We start from the raw sequence: 27,509 nt of genomic DNA, 5'->3' as shown, positions 1-27,509 counted from the left end.
TATGTATATATTACCAGTAAGACGCGCAAACGCGGGAAGCGAACGCAGTATTTGCGAACGCAGTATTTGCGAATGCAGTGAGCACTTACTATGAGACCTAGCAGATCATGTCTGTCTGTCTGTCTGTCCGTGTGTAACGCTTTTGTGCCCATATATGGAGCTGCTTTGGGGACTCCTTATATGGTTATGGCTGAGTCATGGTGACATGAGTGTGATGGTGTGGTCCAACTTGTGCCCATATATGGAGCTGCTTTGGGGACTCCTTATATGGTTATGGCTGAGTTAAAAACTTAACTTAAAAATAACTTAACTTAAATATGTACGAGCTGCGTTCGCTTCCCGCGTTTGCGCGTCTTACTGGTATTAGTGTATTTATTGTTTTTTATCCAATTTCCTTTTCCTCCTTTTTCTGGACTTTTCTAGACTGTGCAGGTTGTGGTAGAGACATCAAGAATGGCCAGGCCCTATTAGCCCTGGATGGACAGTGGCACCTGGGCTGCTTCAAGTGCAAAGTCTGTGGCAAAGAGCTGAGTGGAGAATACATCAGCAAGTGAGTTTCTATTCTATTCACAGCCCCTTCATATGGTATATACTGTTGTAAGGACATCTTGTGACATTACTCTGTAAATCCCTGTGCTCCCTCAGAGATGGTGTGCCTTACTGCGAGAGAGACTACCAGATCCACTTTGGAGTACAATGTGATGCATGCCAGCACTTTATCACAGGGAAAGTCCTAGAGGTAAAGACATGTTTCCAGCTGCCTTAAACCTAATTAAACATAATGTGAATGTCAAAGTTGAAGAGTTCAGTTCAGAAATTCCAGGCCTATATCTGAATTGATACCTGAAATGCATGGTTTTGGTTTTCTAAAATATGCATACCCCAGCCCCTTAATTACCATTCCTTACCAGTATTGTTTTATGTTGTAATTATTGTGTGACTTTCTTCAACTTGTGGATATCACTTCTGGATTCTACCCAGTTTGAAGCTTGGTCAAACACACTGATGGACTCTGTGCCACACGATGTTAAAAGAAAAGAAAGGAAAAGAATAACCGTTTTTTTAAACGGTTTTGTGGCAGCATGATTCTACCTCATTTTCATTCCTGCTTTAGTATTGTTACCATGTACAAGTATCTTTACTCATATGTGGAGATTTCTGTAGGCCTATCTATCTATCAGTCCTTGTCCCTTTTTCCCATGTCATTTTATGCCCATATATGGAGATCCCTGATGTCATCAGTACTGTATATGCCTATATATGGGCATGTTGATCATATAAGGAGATCTCTGTATGTGTCAGTCCTTGTCCCTTTTATGCCCATATATGGAGATCCATGATGTCATCAGTATATTGGACATTACCCCTTTGTGCCCCTATATGGAACTGACTGATTTGTTTGCTGATGCCATGGCAACAAATTGAGTTGTGCGCAGTGCAGAGTGTAGCTCGTGTGCGTCACGCGCACATTCTCTGGTGTGTGCCGCCTGATGTATGTGATGTCAGAGAGGTCCGCCCACTGCATGGTCAGACTCTCTGACATCAGCATACGGAGATCCCCATATATTTGGACAGACCCATGGAAAACATAAATTAGGCCAAGTAAAATGGCGTCAAATGATAAGCGTAAAGCGTCTTTGGTTCATTTAAGCAACCCACACCTGGACACCATGAAAGATGACGTACTTTACCACTTCAATCTTGGAACCTCCTCTCACAACTTACCAGCTATGTTTGGCGATTTGTGTGTGTTGCGGGAAGTCCTCTGAGGATGAAGGAATTCAACGAGTACATTGCTGGTGTGCTCGGTTGTGAAGGGACCGACCGCTATGCCATGTATAAAGTTGGCCCTGTACTTTCAGTCAGCCATGGAATAGGCGTCCCATCCACTTCCATAATGCTCCATGAGCTTATAAAGCTCCTTCATCATGCACGTTGCACAGATGTTACAGTCATACGCATTGGAACCTCAGGCGGAATAGGTCTTGAGCCCGGCACTGTTGTGGTCACCAAGCAGGCTGTGGATGCCCAATTCATGCCCAAGTTCGAGCAGGTGATCCTGGGGAAGACGGTGGTCCGTAGCACCAATCTGGACCATGGCCTGGCTGAAGAGCTCCTCCGGTGCGGTGAGGAGATGAACCAGTTTGACACGGTCATTGGAAACACCATGTGTGCCATGGACTTCTACGAAGGCCAAGCCCGTTTGGATGGCGCGTTCTGTTTCTACACGGACACGGACAAACAAGAGTACTTGGCCAAAGCCTCAGAGGCCGGAGTCCGCAACATTGAGATGGAGTCTACCGTCTTTGCTGCCATGTGCGAACTGAGTGGTCTACGAGCAGCTGTGGTCTGTGTGACGATATTGGATCGTCTAAACAAAGGGAGACCAGGTGAACAGGCACAGCTCTAACGAGGTTCTCCACAACTATATGCAACGTCCTCAGATCCTGGTCGGTCACCTCATCAAGAAGCAGCTGAGTGTGTCTGGCAAACCATAATCTCAAGACAGATTCGGGACATTGATAATATTGATGTTATCCAATGCAAACATCCAGTGGAAAAATCACACCCTTGTGAAGTGAGGGGCGCTTGTAGTAAATTAAACACCACTTAAACTAACAAACCCAGAGGAATGGAGTTCTTAAAAACAAACAGGCATCAGATGAAGAAAAGGCAGGCAGAGAGAGATTATATTCTTTTACACTTCAATTTCCCCTCGGGGATTAATAAAGTATATCTCATCTCATCTCATCTCATCTCAGTAACACGGCCTGGAGGCCCACAGGCTGACCACACCGTAGTGACACGGCCTGGAGGCCCACAGGCTCTGACCACACCGTAGTGACACAGCCTGGAGGCCCACAGGCTGACCTCACCGTAGTGACACAGCCTGGAGGCCCACAGGCTCTGACCACACCGTAGTGACACAGCCTGGAGGCCCACAGGCTGACCTCACCGTAGTGACACGGCCTGGAGGCCCACAGGCTGACCTCACCGTAGTGACACAGCCTGGAGGCCCACAGGCTGACCTCACCGTAGTGACACGGCCTGGAGGCCCACAGGCTCTGACCTCACCGTAGTGACACAGCCTGGAGGCCCACAGGCTCTGACCTCACCGTAGTGACACGGCCTGGAGGCCCACAGGCTCTGACCACACCGTAGTGACACGGCCTGGAGGCCCACAGGCTCTGACCACACCGTAGTGACACGGCCTGGAGGCCCACAGGCTCTGACCACACCGTAGTGACACGGCCTGGAGGCCCACAGGCTCTGACCACACCGTAGTGACACGGCCTGGAGGCCCACAGGCTGACCTCACCGTAGTGACACAGCCTGGAGGCCCACAGGCTGACCTCACCGTAGTGACACAGCCTGGAGGCCCACAGGCTGACCTCACCGTAGTGACACGGCCTGGAGGCCCACAGGCTCTGACCACACCGTAGTGACACAGCCTGGAGGCCCACAGGCTGACCTCACCGTAGTGACACGGCCTGGAGGCCCACAGGCTGACCTCACCGTAGTGACACAGCCTGGAGGCCCACAGGCTCTGACCACACCGTAGTGACACAGCCTGGAGGCCCACAGGCTGACCTCACCGTAGTGACACGGCCTGGAGGCCCACAGGCTGACCTCACCGTAGTGACACGGCCTGGAGGCCCACAGGCTGACCTCACCGTAGTGACACAGCCTGGAGGCCCACAGGCTCTGACCACACCGTAGTGACACAGCCTGGAGGCCCACAGGCTCTGACCACACCGTAGTGACACAGCCTGGAGGCCCACAGGCTGACCTCACCGTAGTGACACAGCCTGGAGGCCCACAGGCTCTGACCACACCGTAGTGACACAGCCTGGAGGCCCACAGGCTCTGACCACACCGTAGTGACACAGCCTGGAGGCCCACAGGCTGACCTCACCGTAGTGACACGGCCTGGAGGCCCACAGGCTGTTAAGCAACAGTGCTAACACTAACACTGCACTCTGCCGCCTTGTCGGCCAATGTGGCAACTAGTTAATCTATTTTCTCTCTTCCTTGTACGACACCGTTGCACCACCTGACCACCATGAGGCTGATTAGAACAATTGGAATCGAGGTTAATCCTTGGCAACGTTTTACGCCATTCTGTGCAGCTGTGTCTGAGATTAGCTTCTCACAGACACACGGATGGACAGGGGAGAAAACATCATCCCCGACCCCTGCCCTTCCGGCCTGGCTGAGATAACAATTTGAATCTTTGACCAGGGTTTGGAACGGTTTCATCATAAATCCACACAATTGTCTGCATGCTGGTGCCCCACCTCAAGCACCTGGTACCTCTCAAACAGTCTGAGTTTACCACTGTTTATAAAATATAAAGAACATCATGTGTTAAATGATTACATTCCTTTAAAACAAACGATGACAGAGCTGCATTTTTATGGAGTATTTTAATGTGTTGTGTTTTCATGTGTGTTTATGTAACTTTAAAATGCGGTTCTGCCTTTCTTGGGCAGGTCTCCATTGAAGAAGAAATTATATCTAATTTTGACTTTCCTGGTTAAATAAACTGAATATTCTGAATATTCCATAGCTTCCTCTGGACGTGTGGCTTAACCCATATAATTGACTAAATGCAATGACTGATGGAAATGACCAGCAGACCTTGGTATTTTAAAATGAAGCCAGCATGTTGTACACATTACTAAATACTGGTGGATGTTGTTTCAGAGGAGGGGTGGGCCTAGATGCTGTCATGTCGCCAAGCCCCTCCATTCCTTGTGTCTGAAAACATCTGGCATCGATAGTCCATTGGGAGATGGACTGTTTGCCCTTTTACATATTCTCAACCACAAGCATGCGTAGCATTCAGACATTTTTATACATATCCGATATTATGGCAGCATGTTGGACATCTAACAAGAGACTCAATTGATCTCCTCCCCCTTGACATTGATACTGAACGCATCTGTTGACAGACTCAGAAGTGCTATGGTAGTCTGATTTAGAGGTCTGCAGCTCTTTAGAATCAGAAAGTTATATACTGTATAGAGGGGGAGAGGAAAGGTACAGTACAGGCCAAAAAGGGGAGTGGTTGTGGGAAATAGATTCTTATTTTGGAGAAAGAGGCATTCTGGAAATGGACATACTCTAGTCGAACACACAAGCTGCTTGTTGGAGGTAGGATTATTATTTTCTTTTTACAGATTGTATGAAATATTGCATGGTTTAATATTTTTTTCTACTTTCTAGAGTGCTTTTGGTATGACAGTATTACTTTTGGTATATGTTAAACAGGCAACAGCAGTGTTCATTGAAGATGTGGTGACACAGTTGATGCATACTCTGTCTGAGGTTAAGGATATTTATTGCTTTTAACAAAGATAACTGTTTCCGTTTTCTTCTGGCACTGCACTTAATGAGCGGTGTGGAGCTACTGTATATTGAAGTCTGTTGAATTTTTACGTAGACTGTCACAGCCTGTCTTAAATTAACGTTAAACATGAAATGAAACATTGTGACATAAATCTGTTGCAGTAATCATTACTGCTACTCATTACTGAGTAATATAGCTCATGAAATATACCCAAATTGAGGGAGGAATCTCTTTCCTGAACGGTTTGTTTACCAGAGGAAATGTCTTGTTGTACATTACCACGGCAACATGACGAACAAGGGGTGACGTAGGGTCACATCTGGGTGAAGTCATGCGTTTCTCAAGCATTGCATCAGACACTGGCAATATGACTTTTGTAGATACACCCGAAATCTCTCTTAATATCTATCCTCTCTGTTGGAGGAGTTTCTGGGGTGCTGTTGGGTGGATGTGGGTGTTGAGGTGGTTTTGTCCACGATTTAGACAACTCATTTCACTCCCAAGATCCCTCATTAATCATTATATAGTTTTGCAATTAAATTCCGGAGTTCTGGGCTCAGATTCTATGCAATGTGCCAATTTGTAAAGAGATGTACGCGGAATCAGTGCAGACCTTTCAAAGACTGTTTACACATTTCCTCATCTATTTCTGGCCGTTATGTGAATTTACACATGTAATGTCATCCATGCACTCATCAGAGGACTGTTTTATTTGTACTATCATCTGCAGGCAGGAGACAGACACTATCACCCAAGTTGTGCAAGATGCAGCAGATGCAAAAACGCATTCAGAGAAGGAGAGGAAATGTTCTTGCAAGGTGGGTGTGAAGAGTGTGAGGTCTTATTTGACACTGGAATAACAAGCTTTATCTCTCTGGAACTGAGTTGTGTCTTTGCCTTGGCTGACTTGACTGCTTCTTGGTTGAAGTTTGTTACAGAGGTCACGTTTCAAAAGGTCTGTAGACAGGAGGTCCTATTCATGCTTCAGAAGATGAAAGCATACTGTCTTCATAGAATTTTGACTAAATACTTCTCAACACACTGTTATGTAAACTCTGTCCTCCGAGTGGTGTCACCCTGAGGGGCTTGGTGGATTAAACATTTGTTGATTCATTCTTTGGAAAGAGAAACGAGTTTTCACTGTTTGACTAATATGTTATCCCACAGCCATTTATGTTTTCAGGCTATATTTGTATGTTGTCTAACTCTCCCTCTGTCTACAGGATCCACAGTGTGGCATCCAGACTGTAGAAGCAACAGCAGAACTGAAGAGCGATACAGGGTGAGCTAGCTTCAGTCAACCTTGTTGACATAAAACGTATGAACAATGAATGCATTTGTACTACTACTTTCATATTTTAGTTTTTGTGTGTTAAATAATATGATATATTGGTATTATTGCATGGGAGGACAATCATTTCTAATATTAGTAATATAAATATCTCTAATAATGACTGACCAACTTATTATCAAAGACAATGCATATTTATTGAAAGGTTCCCATCTAACCATTTCCATGTTTACATTATAGTACTGATCTGAACATGTTGTCCATAAGTACATTAAACATTAGCAAATGTCATGTTTGTACACATTTCTCCTCTTCTAGATGCCCCAGTCCAACAGATCCAAAACACCCGTCCTTGATTTCTTTTACCCCCCATCTGAACTACAGGTCTGAGAAGGCCTGAGCTTTGCTTCCAGAGTGAACAGGCTGTACGGTCATTGCTTGAGCTTATTTTACTTGCTTGAAAGCAACATAAGAACACTTTGAGTTCTCTTATAATCAAACCAGTCGATATCTTCAGCTCTCTCTCATTGGTTGCTGTGCTGTCACACAAACCACCCTACTAACAATCACTACACATGACGCAGTAAAGGAAAACATAGCCAGGTGGCATGGTTAAAAGTGCTTTGTTTGGTGTTGTTCCTTCCTAAACAGTAATGTACAGCATATTTTACCGTGTAAACACATGTCTAGCTCACCATCATGGCATCATTGGTCACGCTGTGGTTTTGTAGAAAACACATTGTGTTTGTTTCTAGTCTGTGTTTCTTGTTTTTAATTGACGCTGTTGTTCTGTTGAGAGAATGTCTATTTCTGAGTTGTATCATCAGTTTGTTTTCAATTAGTGGTACATGGAGTTCTCTATCGTGTTCGAGACTGGCTCTCCACTACATATTGTTCAATATGTACGGGAACTGACCCCACAGGGCAGTGTTCATGGATATCTCTTTAAGACACATCATCTATGGTGGCCCTGCCCAGATGCCAATCAGCGGGCTATTTAAGCCCCATCTGTGCAGTGCCACTTCGATTTTTTGATTTCCACGAGAGCAGACGTTTCGTGTATCTCAGCAGTTTTGACACTATTAAACAACATATATATATATAAATATATATATTTAGAACATGACGCTGCGTGGCACACAGTCCACTTACCTAGGTAAGAAGAGAGCCGGTCGTCCTGACGACTCCTCTCTGGGCGCCGCGTAGCTGCACAACAACAACGACAACAACAGCAACAAGCTGAGTGCCGAATCTGTCTTGCGGAGGAAGCCTCAGTTTGTCCGTGCGACCGCTCCTTGGTGAAACCTGCTCGTTGGGGGAAACCTTGGAGACGGCGTTCGGTCCGTGCGTCCAACCCTTGGTGAAACCTGCTCGTTGGGGGAAACCTTGGGTCGGCGTTCGGTGTGGCCAAAGGGTCCAAGCGTGAAGCCAACCACGTTGGTGGAGCCTGGGTTCCCTGGCTGCAGAAGCGCTGTGAGACCCCGAGCGAAACCGACCTCGTCGGTGAACCTCCTGGTTGATCATCGCGGCTGTACACCGTGGCGGCGGGTAGCGGGGTAGAACCCAGAGGAGCTGACCTAGTCGGCGTACACTGAGGCCATCTACGTTCGCTGATCGTTGCCGCCGCGGTCCGGTCCGGCCAGACCACACGGCAGAGAGTGTAAACAAACAATTCCAGCGTGTTCCAACTTCCTCATTGACAGGTTGACGTGAGCGTCATAGTGTAGGAGGTATGCTCGTCAGGGACGGCTGCCCAGACTGCACTGTGCCTCACGGTTCACAAGAGGGCGGTGTGGCTCAAAGATCAGGAGACAAAAACTCCAGATGACCCACCGTGTTAGGCGCTGCAATTAAATCGCTTACTCTGTCACAATTGGTTCTGGTTAATATATACTTATATGCTTATATATATATACCTGTGTGTATCAATACAAGCATACAGGTATGTGTATCACGCAAGCTGATACACTACCAATGTATTGTACAGTCTGTACAATACAGTACAGGCATATATATATATGTATGAATGAATGAACCATTGTAAAGCGCTTTGAGCACTTGGAAAAGCGCTATAAAAATGAAATTCATTATTATTGTTATTATTATAAGTATGATAATGGCTACAACAACACACTATGCATGTGGACTTGTAGGCCTACTGGTATGATATACAAAAGTTTGGAAGCCTCCAGTGTGCTTAATGTCAGATTGTTTTGTGCTAGAGCACCTCAGAGCGGCCGAGCAGTTTATGTACAACCTCTTCCAGAGGTCCATAACTCTGCTGGTGACACAAAACAAACTGTGGACATTGATTTGGGGACTCTGTCCTAACAAAGAGAGAGCACACTGAGAATCCGCGTCATGGGGATGTCTTAGGGTACCATGTTGCCTTGATTCGTTTATGCAGCATTGTGGCTTACACCCCGGTGATGTAGTTCGGTATTGTGGATCTGGGTTCAGTGACACAAACAGAACGTGCTGGGTCAGTCGAATGTTTCCCTTTATGTTGGGCAGTCATCATAGCGCACTATACTGTCGTATTTCTGGCGGGGCGTCAGCTCACGCGACAGTGGTGTAGTTCTGTCACAGACAGGACATGCTGTGTCTGTCCGACGTTTGGTAACATAGACATGACATGCTGGGTCTGCCAGGAAGTATGCCTGAATCTCAGCCATTATCACACTATAGGCCAGGGCGTATTGCTGACGAGGTCAGCTCATGCGTCCGTGGTGTAGTTTCACGGTGGAGCCGGGCTCGGTGACACAGCCGAGCGTGCTGTGGCTGTCGGGCAGAGCACACGATACAGTGTACAATGTGTCACGGCGAGCCGTTTATGCACCTAGGTGTGACTCTGCGAGGTAGAATCCGGTTACCGGTCTGAAACCACAGAGAAAGCTCTTCTCATCCAGAGAAGTCACGAAGTCATGGCTATCTAGGCACAGCTAGCCAACAACAACAGCAACAAGACTGAGTGCCGAATCTGCCTCGCGGAGGAAGCCTCAGTCTTGTCCGTGCGTCCGCTCCCTGGTGAAACCTGCTCGTCGGGGGAAACCTTGAGACGGCGTTCGGTCCGTGCGTCCGCTCCCTGGTGAAACCTGCTCGTCGGGGGAAACCTTGAGACGGCGCTCGGTGCGGCCAAAGGGTCCCAAGTGCGAAGCCGACCTCGTTGGTGGAGCCTGGGTTCCCTGGCTGCAGAAGCGCTGTGAGACCCCGAGCGAAACCGACCTCGTCGGTGAACCTCCTGGTTGATCATCGCGGCTGTAAACCGTTGCGGCGGGTAGCGGGGTAGAACCCAGAGGAGCTGACCTAGTCGGCGTACTCTGAGGCCATCTACAGTCGCTGATCGTTGCCGCCGCGGTCTGGCCAGACCACACGGCAGAGAGCGTAAACAAACAATTCCAGGGCCAACCGGCGGGGTATGGCTAGAGGTGCTCAGCACACCGAGCCCACTCCTCAGACCTGACAGTTCAGGGTACCCAGCCCCCACATGCTGTCTCTCGAGACAGTGGCGGTCAAGTCAGGTGGACCCCTGAGTAGGTTCCACCATGTCATGGGTTGTATCTCTCTCGAGGTCGTCCTCAGACGAGCCCTCCTTTGTCGTTTCCGGTGATCCTGGTTCTCCATCTGGCCAGTTTGTTGGTACTTTGCGCTCCTGCGTCGTTCTTGAGTACATCCACGGATGTTGGCGTGGGACGTCCTCGTGACCGGTGCCCGTTTGTTGGATCCCACAGCACTAGTTTGCTGGCTGGCATCTCTTGGCAGTGAGCCAGCTGGTGCCTCCGCCCCTTAGGGCTGAGGGAGACCACGGTGCACCGGGTGCTCGCACATTAGGTCGGCAGCCCCCCCACGGGAGGTGGTACTGTCTGCCTTGCGGCATGAGCCAATTAAGCGTGGACACTTGGGTGGCTTCTCGCAGGACAGCATTCTTGTTGTTAGCAGTGTCAGCCACAAGAATGTCCCTATCAGTGCATGAAGGAGGCTGCCACTTCCTACATGGCAATGGTTAGGTGGTGCTGGCACCAATCCCTGCACTATAATAATAATAATACCATACGGCCTGATCAGAGAGTGCATGCTCGGGTAGACCATGGTCGAAGGCTGGACTGTCCCACCGGATCACAGGGGTGATCCAACAGGGACAAGCAGGCAGGAGTGCCAGTGTCGCCTGGAAGGCGGGGACACTCTGCCCATGGGACGACAGCCCCCTGGTTGCTGTAGAATGGTGTATCTCTGACAGAGATCTACACAGCAGTGACATGGGCGACTGTCTACATTCACCCTGTCCTACCGATGGAACGTGGTGGCACCCGCTCCCCCTGTGGGAGTCGCTCCTGCGTGCTACTCAGCGGTAGGGTCACCGCCACCTTGACCGGTCAGGTCGGCCGGGCATCTGACGGGCTGGCTTGAGCAGCCCTTCACCCCGGTGGTCACTGGCCTAGCATCGTGCTGGGCCAGCGGAGCCTAGGTGGCGTCTTGCGCCTAGGCCACGAGTATTACTTACTTGGTATGAATACTGAAGTTTTGGAGCATTTTGGCAAGCGCCTGTGACTCATGGCGCTCACCACTTATAGGCTCGGATGGAATTCAGGTTTAACTGCCTCGGGCTGCCGCGGGGGCAGCTGGTCTGCTTATTTCCTCGCGGTGTGTCTTATAGAGTTCCCGTACATATTGAACAATATGTAGTGGAGAACCAGTCTCGAACACGATAGAGAACGGAGGGTTACACTCTCTGTAACCCAGGTTCTCTGAGTGGAGAGACTGGCTCTCCACAAAAGAGCCGCTCCGAAATTCGTGTCAATCAAGAATTAATCGAAGTGGCACTGCACAGATGGGGCTTAAATAGCCCGCTGATTGGCATCTGGGCAGGGCCACCATAGATGATGTGTCTTAAAGAGATATCCATGAACACTGCCCTGTGGGGTCAGTTCCCGTACATATTGAACAATATGTAGTGGAGAGCCAGTCTCTCCACTCAGAGAACCTGGGTTACAGAGAGTGTAACCCTCCGTTTTGTTCACATCTGGCAAACTGTGAAAGAAAGACCCTCAGCATAGTTCAGCAATCATTATTGGAAATGTCAGTAGACAACTGTCTTTTGACAGCAAGTGACATTTCAAGTAACGGAATGTGCTGCATGACAGGATGTATGTGATTGTGTCCTTTCATTAAACCAGGACTTGGCTGTCCCTAGCATGATAGTCTTGCTTTGCCAACTCTTCCTCCTGACTTTGTTTCAGGATATACAGGAAGAAAATCTAGACTAGTTGAAACTGTTGTCAAGTGGTAATGATGCAGATAGAAAAAAATCACACCCGTGTGAACCGAGTGGTGCAAGTCCCCTCTCTCTCTCTCTCTCTCCCCCCCTCCTCTCTCTCTCTCTCTCTCTCTCTCTCTCTCTCTCTCTCACATTAGCAGGCAACAGTGCAGCACTGTCTCTCTGTTTATGGCAAACAGTGCCCCTACTGGTACTCATTATACTGGTGCTCATTAACGTCACATAGATAGGTGAACACAGACACACACGTCACATAGATAGGTGAACACAGACACATGGACATTGCTGTTCCTTGGAGTGGTTGCACCAACAATGGGCAATTTTTTTTTCTTTAACCAGTAGCAATGCAATACTATTCAAACCTACGGGGGGTTGGTTAATTGTTGTTTGTTTGCCTAGCTGTAGAATACAGAATGAGACTGATAGAGAGGAGGGAGTATCATGTTCTGGGTGTACTGTACAGTACACTCCATCAGATCCAACTTCATCATAACTGGACTTCTACAGTTACTCATTTTAACATAAGTCATTTTCTTGCAGTCTACCAGAAGTTCATCAGAGAACTCCAGACCAGGCTCAAGCATTGGGTTTCCTGGTCACTCTATATATGTAAGTTCTTTCTAATGTCTTCAATGTCAGTACAATTCACCATGCGCTTGATTTGATGTTAATTTAATTTATTTAATTACACTGGGGATTGCCATATTATGGTGGATCATTTGTGCCACAATTAAATAAATAAACACAATTAACCACTTTAACCTTGCTGTCCCAGTTTTGGGCATGTCATTCTAGCTGAAAATAAAAAGATTTTCTTTTGTCTTTAAATGGCTAACTGGTTTGTTGGTTAAGTGCCTTCCATTCTTCTCTTGGCGATGCAAGAAAGATGTATTGGCGCTGCACTGCGGCGACATGGGCATAAGGGCTACGCTTGCATGCGGGCCCTTTGTCTAAGACACATTTCTTCTCCTTGCATGCAGGCCCTTTGTCTAAGACACATTTCTTCTCCTTGCATGCGGGCCCTTTGTCTAAGACACATTTCTTCTCCTTGCATGCAGGCCCTTTGTCTAAGACACATTTCTTCTCCTTGCATGCAGGCCCTTTGTCTAAGACACATTTCTTCTCCTTGCATGCAGGCCCTTTGTCTAAGACACATTTCTTCCTCAGTAGACAAATAATAAAGAACCTTCCTTCCTTCCTTCCTACCTTCCTTCCTTGTTGCCTCTATCTTTCTTCTACACCTCTTCCTTCCTTCCTTCCTTCCTTCCTATCAGAGAGGCAGATTCCTGTTTGACATTGAGCTACTGTAGGTGTAAAATAAATAACATATGGTGAAGTCGCAAAGAACATTTAACTGGCTCTTCAAATGCTATTAAAGTCAACATTATGTGATTAACATCAATATTGACTGAAAAGTATATATATTTTAAATATACAGTATATCAATTGTAGTGTCTGCTCAGAAAGTGTAAGTAAGTAAATAGGTGGTTTATTGTCGGTATCAGCCAAGAACGAGGGTGTCTATCACCTTTTCAATACGCCTGAGAGATGGATTGCCGAGGTGACGCACAACACTACCATCAGCTCCCAGTATTTACCACAGTGGTAAATCTTGCACAACTTAGTCAATTCATGCTACTCATACACTGAGTTGGCGGTGCCTGGGATCAAACCCAGAATCTACTGAGCTACCCAGACATACACTAGACAACACCCAGGTGTGAATTGGATCCTGTGCTTTACAATAACATGATTTATTTGTTTCATGCCGAAATCCAACAAATGGCACTGGACAGACCCTTGACTCCTCACCCTGCCCTAATTAACCTTTGCCCGTCATTGTATTTGTCTTTCCCATCGCTTCCCTCTCTTCCCTGCACAGGCAAAAGTAGACAAAGAAGTCATTGATTACAAGGACTTAGCAGCCATTCCCAGAGTCAAGGCTATATATGACATAGAGCGTCCTGATTTGATGTCCTATGATTCTAAGAACAAGGACTCAACTGCATTGGATAGCAAGGAAAACGGACTGTGGGGGCAGAGCCCTGTAGAGGTACCATCCAAGTCAAAACAACTGATTTAGATTCTCTTATATTTATGTCACATTGTTATGTATAAGAGAATTCTGTATTTTATTTTTGTTTCAGTCACAAAGGACATCAACACTAACTCCAACATCAGAGGTAAGTTTGATTCATTTCTTAATATTTGCTTTTGGCATTGAATAAATTAAGTAAAAGCTTCTAGATTAACACTATGCACGAGAATGATACGCACACCAGAGTCCATGTAGTGGTGCCGGTCCACGGGAGAATAAACTGAATCGTGGTCTTCAAGGGACAAGAAGTGGCTACACACACTGGTAGCCAAAGTGCCAACATTATATTACAGGACACAGAATGAATAAACCAACATTTATGTATGGATTATGTATTGTGTACTGTATGGTATCATACCAAACATTGGTTGGAGTACTATAATAAAATATTGGCACTTTGGCTACCAGCGTGTGCGACCACTTCTTGTCCCTTGAAGACCTATTCAAAAGCTTCTGGTTTACCTCTGTAAGAGGACAATTGATTAAATATTGTATATTACTTACAGCAGGGGTTCTCAACGTTTTTGGCCCGGGGACCCCCGGAAATGCTTTGGCAATGTCTCGGGACCCCCGCCCCACCCCTCCCGACCCCCAATATAAATTGACTGTTACAATAACCTTAATAATAGAGACAATACACCATAAATAATCATTAGGGAAGGTGTATGCATGTACTATGTGTACTATATGTAAACTCTTCATTTCCACTTTACAGCCATTCAGTTGCAATATATATATATATATATATATATATATATATACACACACACACACACACACACACACACACACACACACACACACACACACACACACACACACACACACACACACACACACACACACACACACACACACACACACACACACGGGTTGAGAACCCCTGACTTACAGTATGCCATCATACTGGCCCCCAAATAATATGAAAATGATTTATGCCAATATGATTTGCATAAATGTTTTATCTTGTGTGGGTGTCTTTTTATTCTTTTAAGGAGAGTTATGATCTGAAGAGGATCATCATGTCTAGATCCAAAACCCAGGGATCGTTTGGAACGTCCACAATGAATAATCGCCAGGGTTACACTCCCACAGTATCACGCTCACCACAACACTTCCACCGGCCAGGTGAGAATACCTCCTCAGAGAAACTCATTGATGTCATGTTTCACAGTGCTCGCCTCACATGCAGAGTTGTCAAGTCTGCTTAAGATAAACGACTCTGGGCTTGTTTTTCTGTTGCATTTATTTCCTTTTTGTAATTGTAAACCAGTGGCTTTCATCAATATTTTCCCATCTGATAATATTTAGTTTAAAAAATATTCCAAACTTATAAAATAAAAAATAAATATGATTTAGAAAATAGCAATTACTCACAACGCAATGCAATGTATTGTATTGTGAGCTTGTAGATCTGCTATTTTCAAATATCCAATCATGTATGTACAGTAAGTGCTCATGTGGCCTAGTCGCTTCTTTTGGGATTTTCATAGTCCTGGTTGCTTGTTTCTCTCACAAAATCTAGCAACACTGGTGCTCACAGTGTCAGTTCTAATAAGTACAACTAATCAAGAAGAAACAAGTTGTTCTAGGCACAACAACATGCCCCTTCCCCCTTAAATAGAACAAAAACCGGACGAGCTACAACTTTTCTGGACATTGATCCACTTTGGGAAAAAATGGTGAGCATGAGTGTGAGCTTTCAAGGCTGCTCCACTTCAAAGTGCCAGATGATTACATGTACGGTAACTCACTATTATTTGATAATATATTTTCCACAGGGGTGGAAAATATATCATTCTGGCAGATGACCTTGACCCCCAAGACTTTGAACACTACCAATCTTCAATGGTAGGAGGATCATAGCTCCAAAATAGAAAGAAGTAAATTGGACAATTTGTGACACAATTATGTCTGGGAAAACTTAAAATCGTGACCTCTGACCATGACCATGACACAATTACCACAAACATGTAATTATTTAACCTAGTAGGGACCATTGCCCACATTCCTGCAGCCATTTCCCCACAAAAATGCAAACAGACAGACAGACAGACAACCAAATTAAATTAATCCTTGTGGGCGGGGTATCAAAGAGTGTGACTGCGTCTGGCTTCTAGAAGTCTATTCAACATTTTTCTACGAGCTTGCTGTTCCTTTCACGATGACACCGAATCGCTGATTCTTCTCAACTGCTCCTGACTAAACAACTTCCCACCTCCTTTTCCTTGCCTTCATTAATCTTGCTCCACTCTTTTGGAACTGGTTGGCAGGCTCTTTGCTTCCTGGCTGTAATGACACCTGCCTCACTTCCCCCTGTAATCACCACTTCCTCCCTCACAGCAACGGTAAGCCCCCACTCCCCTGTGCACATGTCTATCCTCCCCTCTTCGCTCCTCTGCTGAATCATACCAGAGTTGTTCCTTAAATGCATACATGTACATTGATATATAATGGCCAGCAGCAGTAGAAGAAGCTTAGATTATAAATATATAAGATTATCATCCTTATATGCAAACAATAGCCCGAGTCACTCAGTGCCAATTAAGGTACCATGGCAACAAATATGTCTGTGTCCTTAGATCAGGGGTTCTCAACGTTTTTGTCTGGGGACCCCCGGAAATGCTTTGGCCATGTCTCGCGATCCCCTCTCCCCTCCCCACCCCAATACAAATTGACTGCTACAATAACCTTAAAAATAGAGAAAATTCATCATAAATAAATACTGAAACTATATATAATCATTAAGGAAAGTTTATGTTTAGTTTAGTTTGTAGCTCACTAAGGGATGGTTTTGAAGTTCAGTTCCTGAGGCTTCAACAATTATTTAGCTATACACAATAACACAAGAAATCATTGCCATTTCCCAGGTTCCCTGCATGGCTGAAGGAAGGCAGTATGTGCAGGGCTGGTAAGGGAAATGTGCCTTTGCAGACCCCTTGCCTTTGGTAGAAGACTATGAAGACAGCCGCATTTTTTTTCCTGAAAATAATCTGGGGACCCTCCAAAATAATTTGGCAACTCCCCGAGGGGTCGCGACCCCCAGGTTGAGAACCCCTGCCTTAGAATGGCAGTGTGATATGAAAAGGTGTTACAGTATGCATTCCAATCCAAATACATATATTATATGTATTGTATTATGTGTATTGTGAGTGTGTTCATGTTTTGACTTTTTTGAGGCACTGGGCCATCTAGTGGTCAACATTTAGTAGTCTGCTCTCATCCTTTTTACTGTATACTTCAAGATGTTCCTTCACATCCTTCATACATCTTCCTTCTTCTGTTTCATGTGATTCGACCTCCTCCCAAATTCAAGGTTTCAGTGCTTTCAGTGAGAACTGATTTATTATGATAATTACATTTTATTTCGGTTTAAATGGACTTAGTCCCCAGTGACTTTCACGCCTTTCAACAATATACTTCTCCTCTCATAATTTTTTGTTTAACCTCTACTGTTTTCCCATTCTATGTTTTAGTTCCCCCCTCTCTTTCTGTCCCTTTCTTGTCATGTTCCTCCCTATCTCAACCGTACAATTACATTCCAATTGCCTCCCTTCTCCCTCCTTTGGCTTTTACCGTAGTACTACTCCCTTGATGCATGGTATCAATCTGATAATGTGATGTCACTACTGTTCACAAGACATTATCGTAATCTTTGTTGTTTTTTGGTTGCAAATTAAATTTGTTCTCTCCCACGCTGATCTTAGTATTGCTTTCCATGGCACCGGTTATCTGTCATGATAACATCAAAGAACATGCAATGTTGACTTTACTTTTCTGTTTTCATCTGCAGACCAAGGCATGCACATGTATAGGAAACCTCCAATATACAAACAATATGGTATGTCCTCTATTTTTCAAACATTTTCAAGACATTTTTGAATATTGAAGAAATGGTTTAGAAAAGCATCATAAAAAGCCAACTCTTTCCCATCAGCGAAAGCATAAAATTACAAATTTCATTGGTATTGTGAAAGGTTTTTTGATTCAGAGGTTTCTGATGATGGCCATTGGGGTGACAGCCTGACCTATATCCACTCACGGCTGCCCAGTCACCGTTAAATCACTTATTTTAATGCCTAATCCTCCAGACTCAGCCACCATGCCAGCCCAAAGCAAGTCTGCTGATGACATCATCAAGTCCGCTAAGTTCCCTGCCGCTTACGCTCCGAGCCCAGACACCACACCAAAGATTGAGACCGACTCCTGGCCCTGCCCTCCGTCCTTTCACACCTTAGGTAAAACCCTTCCACTGAGTTATTCCTCTCTATACCATTCAGGAAAGACCCACCCTTAGACATACCCTACAGTACCTGCCTCTTATTGGCTTTCAGGCAGAAACTGTTCGAATTAGATACTGAAACTATTACATGAGAAGAGCTCAAAGGGATTACATTGTGACTGTCCTTTGTAACTCTGTTTGTTAGGATCAAAGGAGCGAAGTCAGTCACCACCAGAGGAAGATGAACACCAGAAACGCAGACAAATGCAAGACGAACATCTCAAGAAGGCAAGTCAGTCATAATCACAATGACAAATCCAACAATAAAGCCCTCATTTATCAATGGAGTGTAAATTCTGTCTCTGTCGAGCGTGGGCCACATCAACGTCTCATTTATCAAGTGATCCTTAACAGCCGATCCTAGCTTGAATTTGGTCGGAGCTTTGATTAATATTGCGGGTGAAACCGAGCATCATTTAAACAACACGTCATGAATAACCGGAATACTACCAAACATTCGAGCATCGCGTCGGGTTTATCCTTAAACGAGGAAGTTGCACATACGATAACTCCTACCTAACTACTGTACTGTAGGCTACGTGTATATCTATTCTACATCCGAGCATAGACATGGTAACGCCCCGCCTGCCTCTGAGTGGCCTACCGACACTGCCCTTCTAGCCCGTCTATCCCCCATGGTCTCACCAGACTGTCCTCCGATCCTTGAGGTTACTCCGTGGTGGGAAATAATAGAATAATAAAAGTACAAGAGAATTGCAGCATTATTGGCACACGTGACAGTAACTTGTAACTTAAAATTTTGTAGAAGAGGCAAACTAATAACTAAACTAAACTTGTGCTGTTTGCTTTGATTGAATGTACTATGGTTGGATTTGGCTGTGTTTTAAATTAAAGTGTTAAGTGTTAAACTAAATACTATTATACTAAAAAAGATAAAGATCAGGGGAAAAGAGAGTCACATTATTACAAGAACTTTACACTACAATAATGTTTCAAGTTTACACATGTATACAAATAAACAGGCCAACGGCATAAACAATATTAGTTTGCCTCTTCTACAAAAATAAAAGTTACTGTCGCGAGTGCCAAGCTGTCATTCTCTTGTATTATATCGCACTTGTATTATTTATATATTTCCCACCACGGAGTAACCTCGCGGCAGACTATCCAGCATGTATCTTCCACCTCGGAGGAAACTCTGGTGCGGTCGGCAGTGTCGGTAGGCCAATCAGAGGCAGGCGGGGCGTTACCATGTCATGTCACCATACTATGCATATAGTAGAATAGATATACGCGTAGGCTACAGTACCCAAGGGATACTTCTCTCTCGATAGCTCCCGACCACACATGGTGTACGTCAAAGTCCAAAGTCACGTTGGAATGATAAATGCAGAAAATTGCAGTGATTTTGGCATACGCCCATTTTTGCGTTTGATAAATAAGGGCCTAAGACTCACTGAAAATAACCAGCAAAATGGTTGACACACCTGCTGAATGATACTCCAATAACCAAAACTATGTTATGTCTCAAACAAAGTGGTTAATTTAATATTGCACAATATTCTTATATGCTATGTATTTGTGTTTTACAGATACAGTCTGGTCTGGGACAACTCATTCTGAAGGAGGAGACGGAGAAAGCAATGAACAGAGAACATTACACCTGTACTTCATACTCTCCTATCTCCAAAAATGGTAATACTATTATAGAATAGATTGCGACTAAGCTAGTTATAATGCTTTTGTTTGAAAGTAATTAAAGTGGCTCATCGTAGCAGAACCTATTGCTGAAATGATTAACTTACCCCTAGATCAAAATACCTTCACGTCCAAAACATCGTCTTTGCCTGGCTACAGTCATAACGGTCACCGTTGGGTAAGAGCTGTCTGTCATTATTATTGTTATTGTTGTTACAAATATCTCACTCACTGACAACATATTATCACTGCTTGAATTGAGTACAATTCTTGTCAATTGTCATAATTGAATTGAGATGTCACAGCTAGAGTCCTGCTTTTCCACTGGTTTTCAAGGTGCTGGTGTGGTGGTTTTCCAGTTCTAACATAAATAAATAAAGTCTGCACACTGCTAATGTGCTTTCGATAGATCTTTATCAGAAATAAATCAGGAAATTGGCACACAGTACACTCATATATTCTATATATTATATGGAAATCATCAAAACTCTGGTTGGCTGAACCATAATTTAAGTGAAAATAATTGGTTGTAATGTTTAGGCAAAATTGTGTAGGCCTACCCACTTCCTAGAAACAACACACAACAAATATAGATATATACCCCCAAGAAACACGAGAAGTCGGTGAAGACAATAATAAAGAGGTACAATAATGAAGTAAAACAATACAGTCAGCTCAGTCATTTCTCACCAGTATAAGAAATGTATTGATCTCTGTATATTACAGTTGATTTGCATATCGTATCTTATCATAATCCCTAATTGCCTCTTAATTCATCTGTTTCTCTAACAGCCACAATCAACCAATTTCACCCAGTACAACAGTCATGGGGACTTGACTGGTGGAGTAAAAGGTATGCAGGTCCTGTCCTGTTACACTAGATACGATTCATGTACTTCTGTTGTCATTTGTCATTTTAATGACTGCTACTATATTTAGTTTCTCTACCTCTCTTCTCTTTCAGATTTTAAGGTATGTGCAGGAAAGTATATATTCTTAGAGCAATCCTGAATGCTGTGTTCTGCTGCCAATTCCTGTTGTCTTTACAGCATTTTGAATGGATTGATTTAACATAACAATCATTGTCTGTGCTAGAATGTTTGAAGATTAATTATAGACTTTAATGGCCAACTCGATTTCATTAGACCACTTTTTTTAAACACATCAGAAATGTATCTACGTACCTTAACACATTTATGCAGCATTTTGCATTATGACATTCTTAATGGTCACACTATTTATAAAATGAACCATTGGTCTAGTATTGAGTTGAGTTCTTTATAAGTCTATAGTTCAGTCAGGACAACTCATGAATGGATGGAATATATATTTATTGAATATAAAAAGAGCAATATATTTATTATGGTTAGGCGATTAATTGGATCTGCTTTTTAGGTACTCAGATCAAGCGCATCAGCACCATAGGGACTCCGAATCGTACCTAAACAGCAGATCCAAAACGACAGGTGGTAGCTGGTGTGGAGGAGGGTGAACAGCAAAGGTTTAGGCAGACAGCAGTGCTGCAGTATCAGTATGTGCAGCAGCAAACAAGCAACCAGATTGAGCAGTGCAAACCTCCAGTTTAAATAGCCGGTATGAAGATGGAATGAGTGTTTGTTTGGATGAAGTGAATCATGTGCATGAGAACGTGATGCTGAGGCGGCCCAATGAACGGCTGGCAGCAACAGCACCGAGTGTCCTGACTGAACTTGCTCTGCGCATGTCTGTGACAGGCTGCTCATGTAATTAGTGCTGCTTAACAGTTAACATTAAATCAGACAAAACTAAAATTGTTAAAAGAATAATAAAACACAAAAGAATAATCGTCACACATAGCCACCAGATATCACTCTATACAAGGATACAGTGTGTGTGTGTGTGTGGGGGGGGGGGGGGGCTTTTTGGTCAAATCCAAGCCTACAACACCTTCAGATATTTTAAAAAACAAAGTTAGGTTACCAGTGAATAGCAACATGCCTATTCACTGGGGACTATGCAAGGCAGAGGCGTCCACCCCCCTGAGTCCAGTGTTGTTTTTGGCGGCAAATTTCTATTTTAGTTTTAGTCATAGTCTCTTGAATAGTTTTCACTTAGTTTTAGTCACATTTTAGTCACCTGGAATGTATTAGTGTTAGTCTAGTTTTAGTCGACTAAATGTCATGCAATTTTAGTCGACTAAATCTACAGGTGATTTAGTCGACTAAAATGTGTTTTTGGCGGGCCTTGATGCCATCGTAATGGCAGATTTTATAATTGCTGAAAATAGCCGATCTACAAGCTCACATCATGTCGCAGCGCGACGCGTTGTGAGCTTGTAGATCGGCTATTTTCAGCATGCAACCAACCAAGTGTAAAATTACTTATACTGGATCTCTTGTCCACTAGTCCCTTCCTAACATTTTAGTCTCGTTTTTATTTCATGACGAAATTGTCAATATATTTAGTCTTAGTTTTAGTCGTCATAGCTTAGTTTTCATTTCGTTTCCATTTAGTTTTCGTCAGTGAAAAAAGGTAGTCGACGAACATTTTTCGTCTTAGTTTTAGTCGACAAAAACAACACTGCCTGAGTCCAAGTTAGACTAGACAGCTAAAACACAATGCACATACATGTATGTATGTATGTGCACAGAAGTACCCTTTGTTCACCACCAAGTGTCACTGTTGCACAGCCTAACACACGTACAGCACAAATATTATCAGATCTACAAGCTCACAACGTGTACAGTACTACGAATAACAGTACAGTACAGTACAGTACAGTACAGTACAGTACAGTACAGTACAGTACAGTACAGTACAGTACAGTACAGTACAGTACAGTACTACAAAGTACTACGAAGTACAGTACAGTACCAACAGCACCACTCACTTCAGACAGGTCTGATTTTGTCTTGTAGACTACTTTGTGTTTGATGTTGTAGCAATTAGGCTTTTAGTTGCTTACAGTAGCTTCAATTAATCCTACTTGGACATTAATCCAATGTGGATATCCCATTACATGTGTTTGCTCCGTTCTCGCTCCATTTTTGTAGCTCATCCATGATGACCAACGTCCATTAGCACGAATGGACAGAGGAGTGTCTATGCCTAATATGTTGGAACCAAAAGCAAGTATTGTCCATGCTGTTCTTTACTCCACATTTCTTTGCATCACTTTCTCACATTCTCTTTCTCTCAGTATCTCTCTCTCTGACACACAAACACGCTGTTAAGTTACCGTGACTAAGACTACATTTCCTGTCAATAATAATACGTGTAAAATGTAGTTCATTGGGAGGTAAAGGGGAGACACTTTAGCGTGCAAGATCGAGGACCTGTACGAAATAGCCTGCATCGGGGCCTGAAGGTATATGCTACTCACTACAAATACTTAAAAAATACAAATAGATTACAAATCTTGGGCTTTCTTGCAAATCTTTTGAATAAATAATAAAGTGTTTCAATTGGCCCTAAATTATATCCTTCAATGCATGTCAATGGGATTTTAGTATACTAAAATGAACTAAAATGACTAACCATAGTTTGTAGCTCACTAAGGGATGGTTTTGAAGTTCAGTTCCTGAGGCTTCAACAATTATTTAACACAAGAAAAACTGATTATCATTGCCATTTCCCAGGTTCCCTGCATGGCTGAAGGAAGGCAGTATGTGCAGGGCTGGTAAGGGAAATGTGCCTTTGCAGACCCCTTGCCTTTGGTAGAAGTCGATTACAATCATATTATGAGGAGATGTGTGTTGCAGCTCCTTGCCGACTACAAAATGTGCCATCTGTGCCGTCTGCCTTGGTTTGGAACATGTCCAGCAAGCAGTAAACTGATCCCACCTCGTACAGCAAGTGCTCTCACTTGTGGAGGAGGCAGCTGCTTCAAGACTTTGACACTGTGGCCAAACCAAAAGGGCCTTCATCCTCCCCCCCATGTGGTTGACACAGTGTCAGCATGGCATGACATCCTGAGCCAGCTTGTCTTTGGGTGAAATTGTGGACATGTAACCATTCTGTCTTTTTCAGTACAAACACTACGACCCTTGGGAAACAACCCAATGGTGTCTGTGAATGCACATTTCTCACATCACCATTGTGTGAAGTGAGTGACATGAGTGAAAGGGAACTTCACTGGAGGTGGTCATTGCATTGTTACATTGATCAAAACCGAGGCTAATGATTGTTTTGTAATTAATTAGATTTATTAAAAATAAAAACTTGACTGTGCACAGACCATGTACTTTGCATGCTTTCCAATTACCTTGGTTATCTTATCTCGTTTTGACTGATCAAATTAAATCGTTACCTCATAACATCTTGAGAACATTCATGTCTTAATGAGACATGTATGTCTTGCAAATGCCTTGCATAAGATTCTCAACCAAGTCTTTCCCTTGTCCAGGTCTATCCATTTGAAATGCTCACTGTGGCCAACAGAGGGCGTGTTAAGCTTCCCCTGGATGTTGACAAAACAAGGCTTGAGGTAACACTGTATAACATTATAGTCAGACAACTCCTCCAGCAGCATGTTTCACCCATGATGTATATATTCTAAGCTTTCACCAAACTGTAATCTTTTTTTGGATTAACCACATGAACCCTAGCATCGCTATTCTTTCTTAAAATAGATCTACAAGCTCACGACACATTGTGAGCTTGTAGATCGGCTATTTTCATAGAAGAGATTTGGTGTCGAGGGAGAGGTCAAGTTAACCCGGGCCTGCATGGGTTGGCAATCCGGCCTTACAGAGACATGTGTGCACTTTTCTATTTTTTTAGTTAATAGTAATTAGTGTATTCTCTTGACTCTGGTTTTATGAACAATTGAACATTAGGTAACAAACACATCAAGTAGTCATGTAATTTGACAATGCTGTACTACTGTAATAGAATAGCCTACTGGACAACTCACCCCGGTGAGTTGTCTTCACTTTCTGACATGGCGGGGTGAGTTGTCTGTACTTTCCGCTGGGGCAAGTTGGGCGAGTTGGTAAAGGGAAAGGACGGACAGCTCACCCAGAAAGTCCAGACAACTCACCCCGGTGAGTTGTCTTCACTTTCTGACATTACGGGGTGAGTTGTCTGTACTTTCCACACATTACAGTAATTCAATTTCGGATCTAACTATCGGTTCCTACAGACGTGCGCGGTCACGCGCTAATTATTTATTTAACAGTAGAATCCGGTGAAACACTGTTGTAAGTAAGGAGTAGTGCGTGGCGGCTCTAGGTGATGTTGGTTGGAGGGGCTGCCTAAGAAATCTTATGCTACGGGGCCAATATACGATAGTATATGCTGATTGATTGATTGATTTATTAACAGTTTGCAGAATTACAGTACAACTCAATACAAAAACATGCTATCCATTGTTCACCCTATACTACAGCATGTTCACAGAATACTGGTCTCTACTCTACAGCAACAACAGCATCAGCATCACATTCCACAACAACCCAGTACCCATGCAGTGCTACTCAGAAAATCTATTACACTATGCTACCCAACTAGTTCAACCTGCAGCAATAGCATCATATTCCAGATATCAAAGTACAGCAATGACACTACTACAGGCCTATACTTTGTTACAGCAAATGCTCCACAACAACAGAAGTGCATCATGCCCACAACAAACACTCCACTGAACATGTATTTGTATGTACAGATAGCTGCTCAGCCTACTGTCATTAATAATAACAGTACACATGCACGCACGCATGCATGCACGCACACGCACGCGTTGCGCGCCCGCACGTCGGTGCCGTTTCGAAACAAGCAACTTGCAAGGCACACACATGCACGGCTCCGAAACAACACTAACACAGCCTCTCTCTCTCTCTCTCTTCCCAACTCAATGAGTGATCGAGCCACTTTCAATGTGATTAAACCAGCGATTATGTTTCTTAACTTTGTGAGATGAATGAAGCAGACCACTCTACCTTTCTGTAGGTCCGGTGTGCGGTCACCGGTCAGCTGTCTGCCCCAAGCAAGAATTTCAAACTCACAAAACGTATTCTTCGTATCCTTTCCTTTTGTTATATGATCCAAAATGGACGATATGCTCCCAGTCTCTTAACTTCATTTTCCCCTCCACGGACACGGGACAAAACGGATTATAAAGTAAATAATAAACTTATTTCATTTAAAATACCGCCATTCTTTCAGTTTCACATCATATCATAAACAACCACACACGAGCAGGTGCTGTGATTGGTCAATAGCCAATGACCTCACGGTCTGAGGCGGGCATTAGGGGTGAGCACAGCCCTCTATTGGCTCGGGGGCTGAGAGATTTTAGCCCCAATGGCAAGTAAACCAAGCAGGCGTGTCTTGGCAGCTGTCAATCATTCAACGCAATGAAAGCCAATGGAAGCATTTTGGGCTGTAAAAAATCAGCCCATTTTGACCTATTTTGTGTTTTTCTTGTATCTATTTGATGCTGTTGCTGCTTTAGATTATACCAGAATATAAAAGTATCTATTCTAAAACATTTTAATAATAATTTCTCATCTTTACTCCATAAGATAGGGGGGGCTCAGCCCCCCTTGCCCATACATACGAGCCATCCCTCTCTCTCACTCTCTCTATGCAGCATTGAGCCCCCCCCATTTTCCCCTCACTGTATATGTATCTTTTCCCTTTTTGCTTCCTATATGATGAATTCCTGTTCTGTTTTTTAACTACATAGAAGTGTCTATTTGTATGTCTCTAAATGTTTTGATGAATTGAACAATGTGGACCCTGTTGTAAACAAGTGTAATGCTTAATTGGGTCGTCCACTCACAGTTAACAGTCTTTGTATTGAGTTTGTGCTTGAAATGTACTGTAATTCTACAAACTGTTAATAAATATTTCAATCAATCAATCAATCAATCAAACGTGGGGGGATAATGTATGTGCTATAAGGTGAGTTGTCTTGTTACCCTGTAATATTACTATGCAATCAATAAATCATGACTGTCTTCTCTACTCTGCAGCGTCACCTGGCCCCAGATGTGTTCTTTAACATCTTTGGAATCGAGATTCACGACTTTGACCAGCTTCCACTTTGGAAGCGTAATGACATGAAGAGGAAGGTCAAGCTCTTCTAGATGGATTTTTAATGTATTATTTATCCTCATTTAAAATATATGTTGAGTTATTTTGTGTGCACCTGACACAAAGAATTTATTCTCTTTTGCCTTAACAATGCACACACTTCCTTTTTACTTGGGCATATACTGTAATTTATATAGTAGCTACTGTAAGGTAGCAGAGTCAAATTAATTTGACTCTGCTACCTTACAGCAGAGTCAAATTCATTTGACTGTGTTTTAATGTAGAATTCAAACATAAAAAATATAAATAAGAAAATATTAAATGGGGCTTACTAAGTGGTAAGTATGCATTATGCAGTACGTGGGCCTATACTGTAGTAGTTTATAAGCACAGAAGTTATTGAAAGTACTTTTAGGGATCTCAGCAGGATAGAGATAAAACTACTGCATGTACACAAAGGCTGCATTTTCTATTTTACTTTATGTCCCTTTGAAATAATGTAATGCTTTTGTTAAAAAATTAAAAATATTAATG

The 27,509-nt window shown here is 43.7% G+C and overlaps 1 protein-coding gene and 1 pseudogene across 8 annotated transcripts in view; both read left to right on the top strand.

The window, feature by feature from the left end:
- Positions 1 to 27,509, top strand: part of LOC308333194 (actin-binding LIM protein 1-like) — a 40,939-nt gene extending 13,430 nt beyond the window's left edge. For 3 of the 7 annotated variants that reach the window (XM_080789410.1, XM_080789415.1, XM_080789411.1), the window contains 19 exons: positions 424 to 550; positions 646 to 739; positions 6,084 to 6,171; positions 6,577 to 6,635; positions 6,963 to 7,028; positions 12,460 to 12,528; positions 13,802 to 13,972; positions 14,067 to 14,102; positions 15,013 to 15,145; positions 16,291 to 16,365; positions 17,811 to 17,858; positions 18,109 to 18,255; positions 18,445 to 18,527; positions 19,853 to 19,955; positions 20,072 to 20,136; positions 20,751 to 20,819; positions 22,991 to 23,065; positions 24,343 to 24,423; positions 26,915 to 27,509. In XM_080789410.1, the coding sequence (XP_080645536.1) occupies positions 424 to 550; positions 646 to 739; positions 6,084 to 6,171; positions 6,577 to 6,635; positions 6,963 to 7,028; positions 12,460 to 12,528; positions 13,802 to 13,972; positions 14,067 to 14,102; positions 15,013 to 15,145; positions 16,291 to 16,365; positions 17,811 to 17,858; positions 18,109 to 18,255; positions 18,445 to 18,527; positions 19,853 to 19,955; positions 20,072 to 20,136; positions 20,751 to 20,819; positions 22,991 to 23,065; positions 24,343 to 24,423; positions 26,915 to 27,028 (1,703 nt within the window). In that variant the 3' untranslated portion in view covers positions 27,029 to 27,509. Of the gene's footprint in view, positions 1 to 423; positions 551 to 645; positions 740 to 6,083; positions 6,172 to 6,576; positions 6,636 to 6,962; positions 7,029 to 12,459; positions 12,529 to 13,801; positions 13,973 to 14,066; positions 14,103 to 15,012; positions 15,146 to 16,290; positions 16,366 to 17,810; positions 17,859 to 18,108; positions 18,256 to 18,444; positions 18,528 to 19,852; positions 19,956 to 20,071; positions 20,137 to 20,750; positions 20,820 to 20,922; positions 22,218 to 22,990; positions 23,066 to 24,342; positions 24,424 to 26,914 lie in introns of those variants that run through there. The other 4 variants (XM_080789412.1, XM_080789413.1, XM_080789414.1 and 1 more) reach the window with 4 other exon arrangements.
- Positions 1,608 to 2,498, top strand: LOC308333066 (uridine phosphorylase 1-like; annotated as a pseudogene). Its single transcript has one exon. The product of its transcript is annotated as a uridine phosphorylase 1-like (transcript).

Source organism: Protomyctophum bolini (assembly GCF_963924005.1).
Source record: "Protomyctophum bolini genome assembly, chromosome: 18".
NCBI classification, from domain to species: domain Eukaryota; kingdom Metazoa; phylum Chordata; class Actinopteri; order Myctophiformes; family Myctophidae; genus Protomyctophum; species Protomyctophum bolini.
Note: the sequence above shows the minus strand (reverse complement) of the source record. Positions and strands in the feature narration are given on the sequence as shown.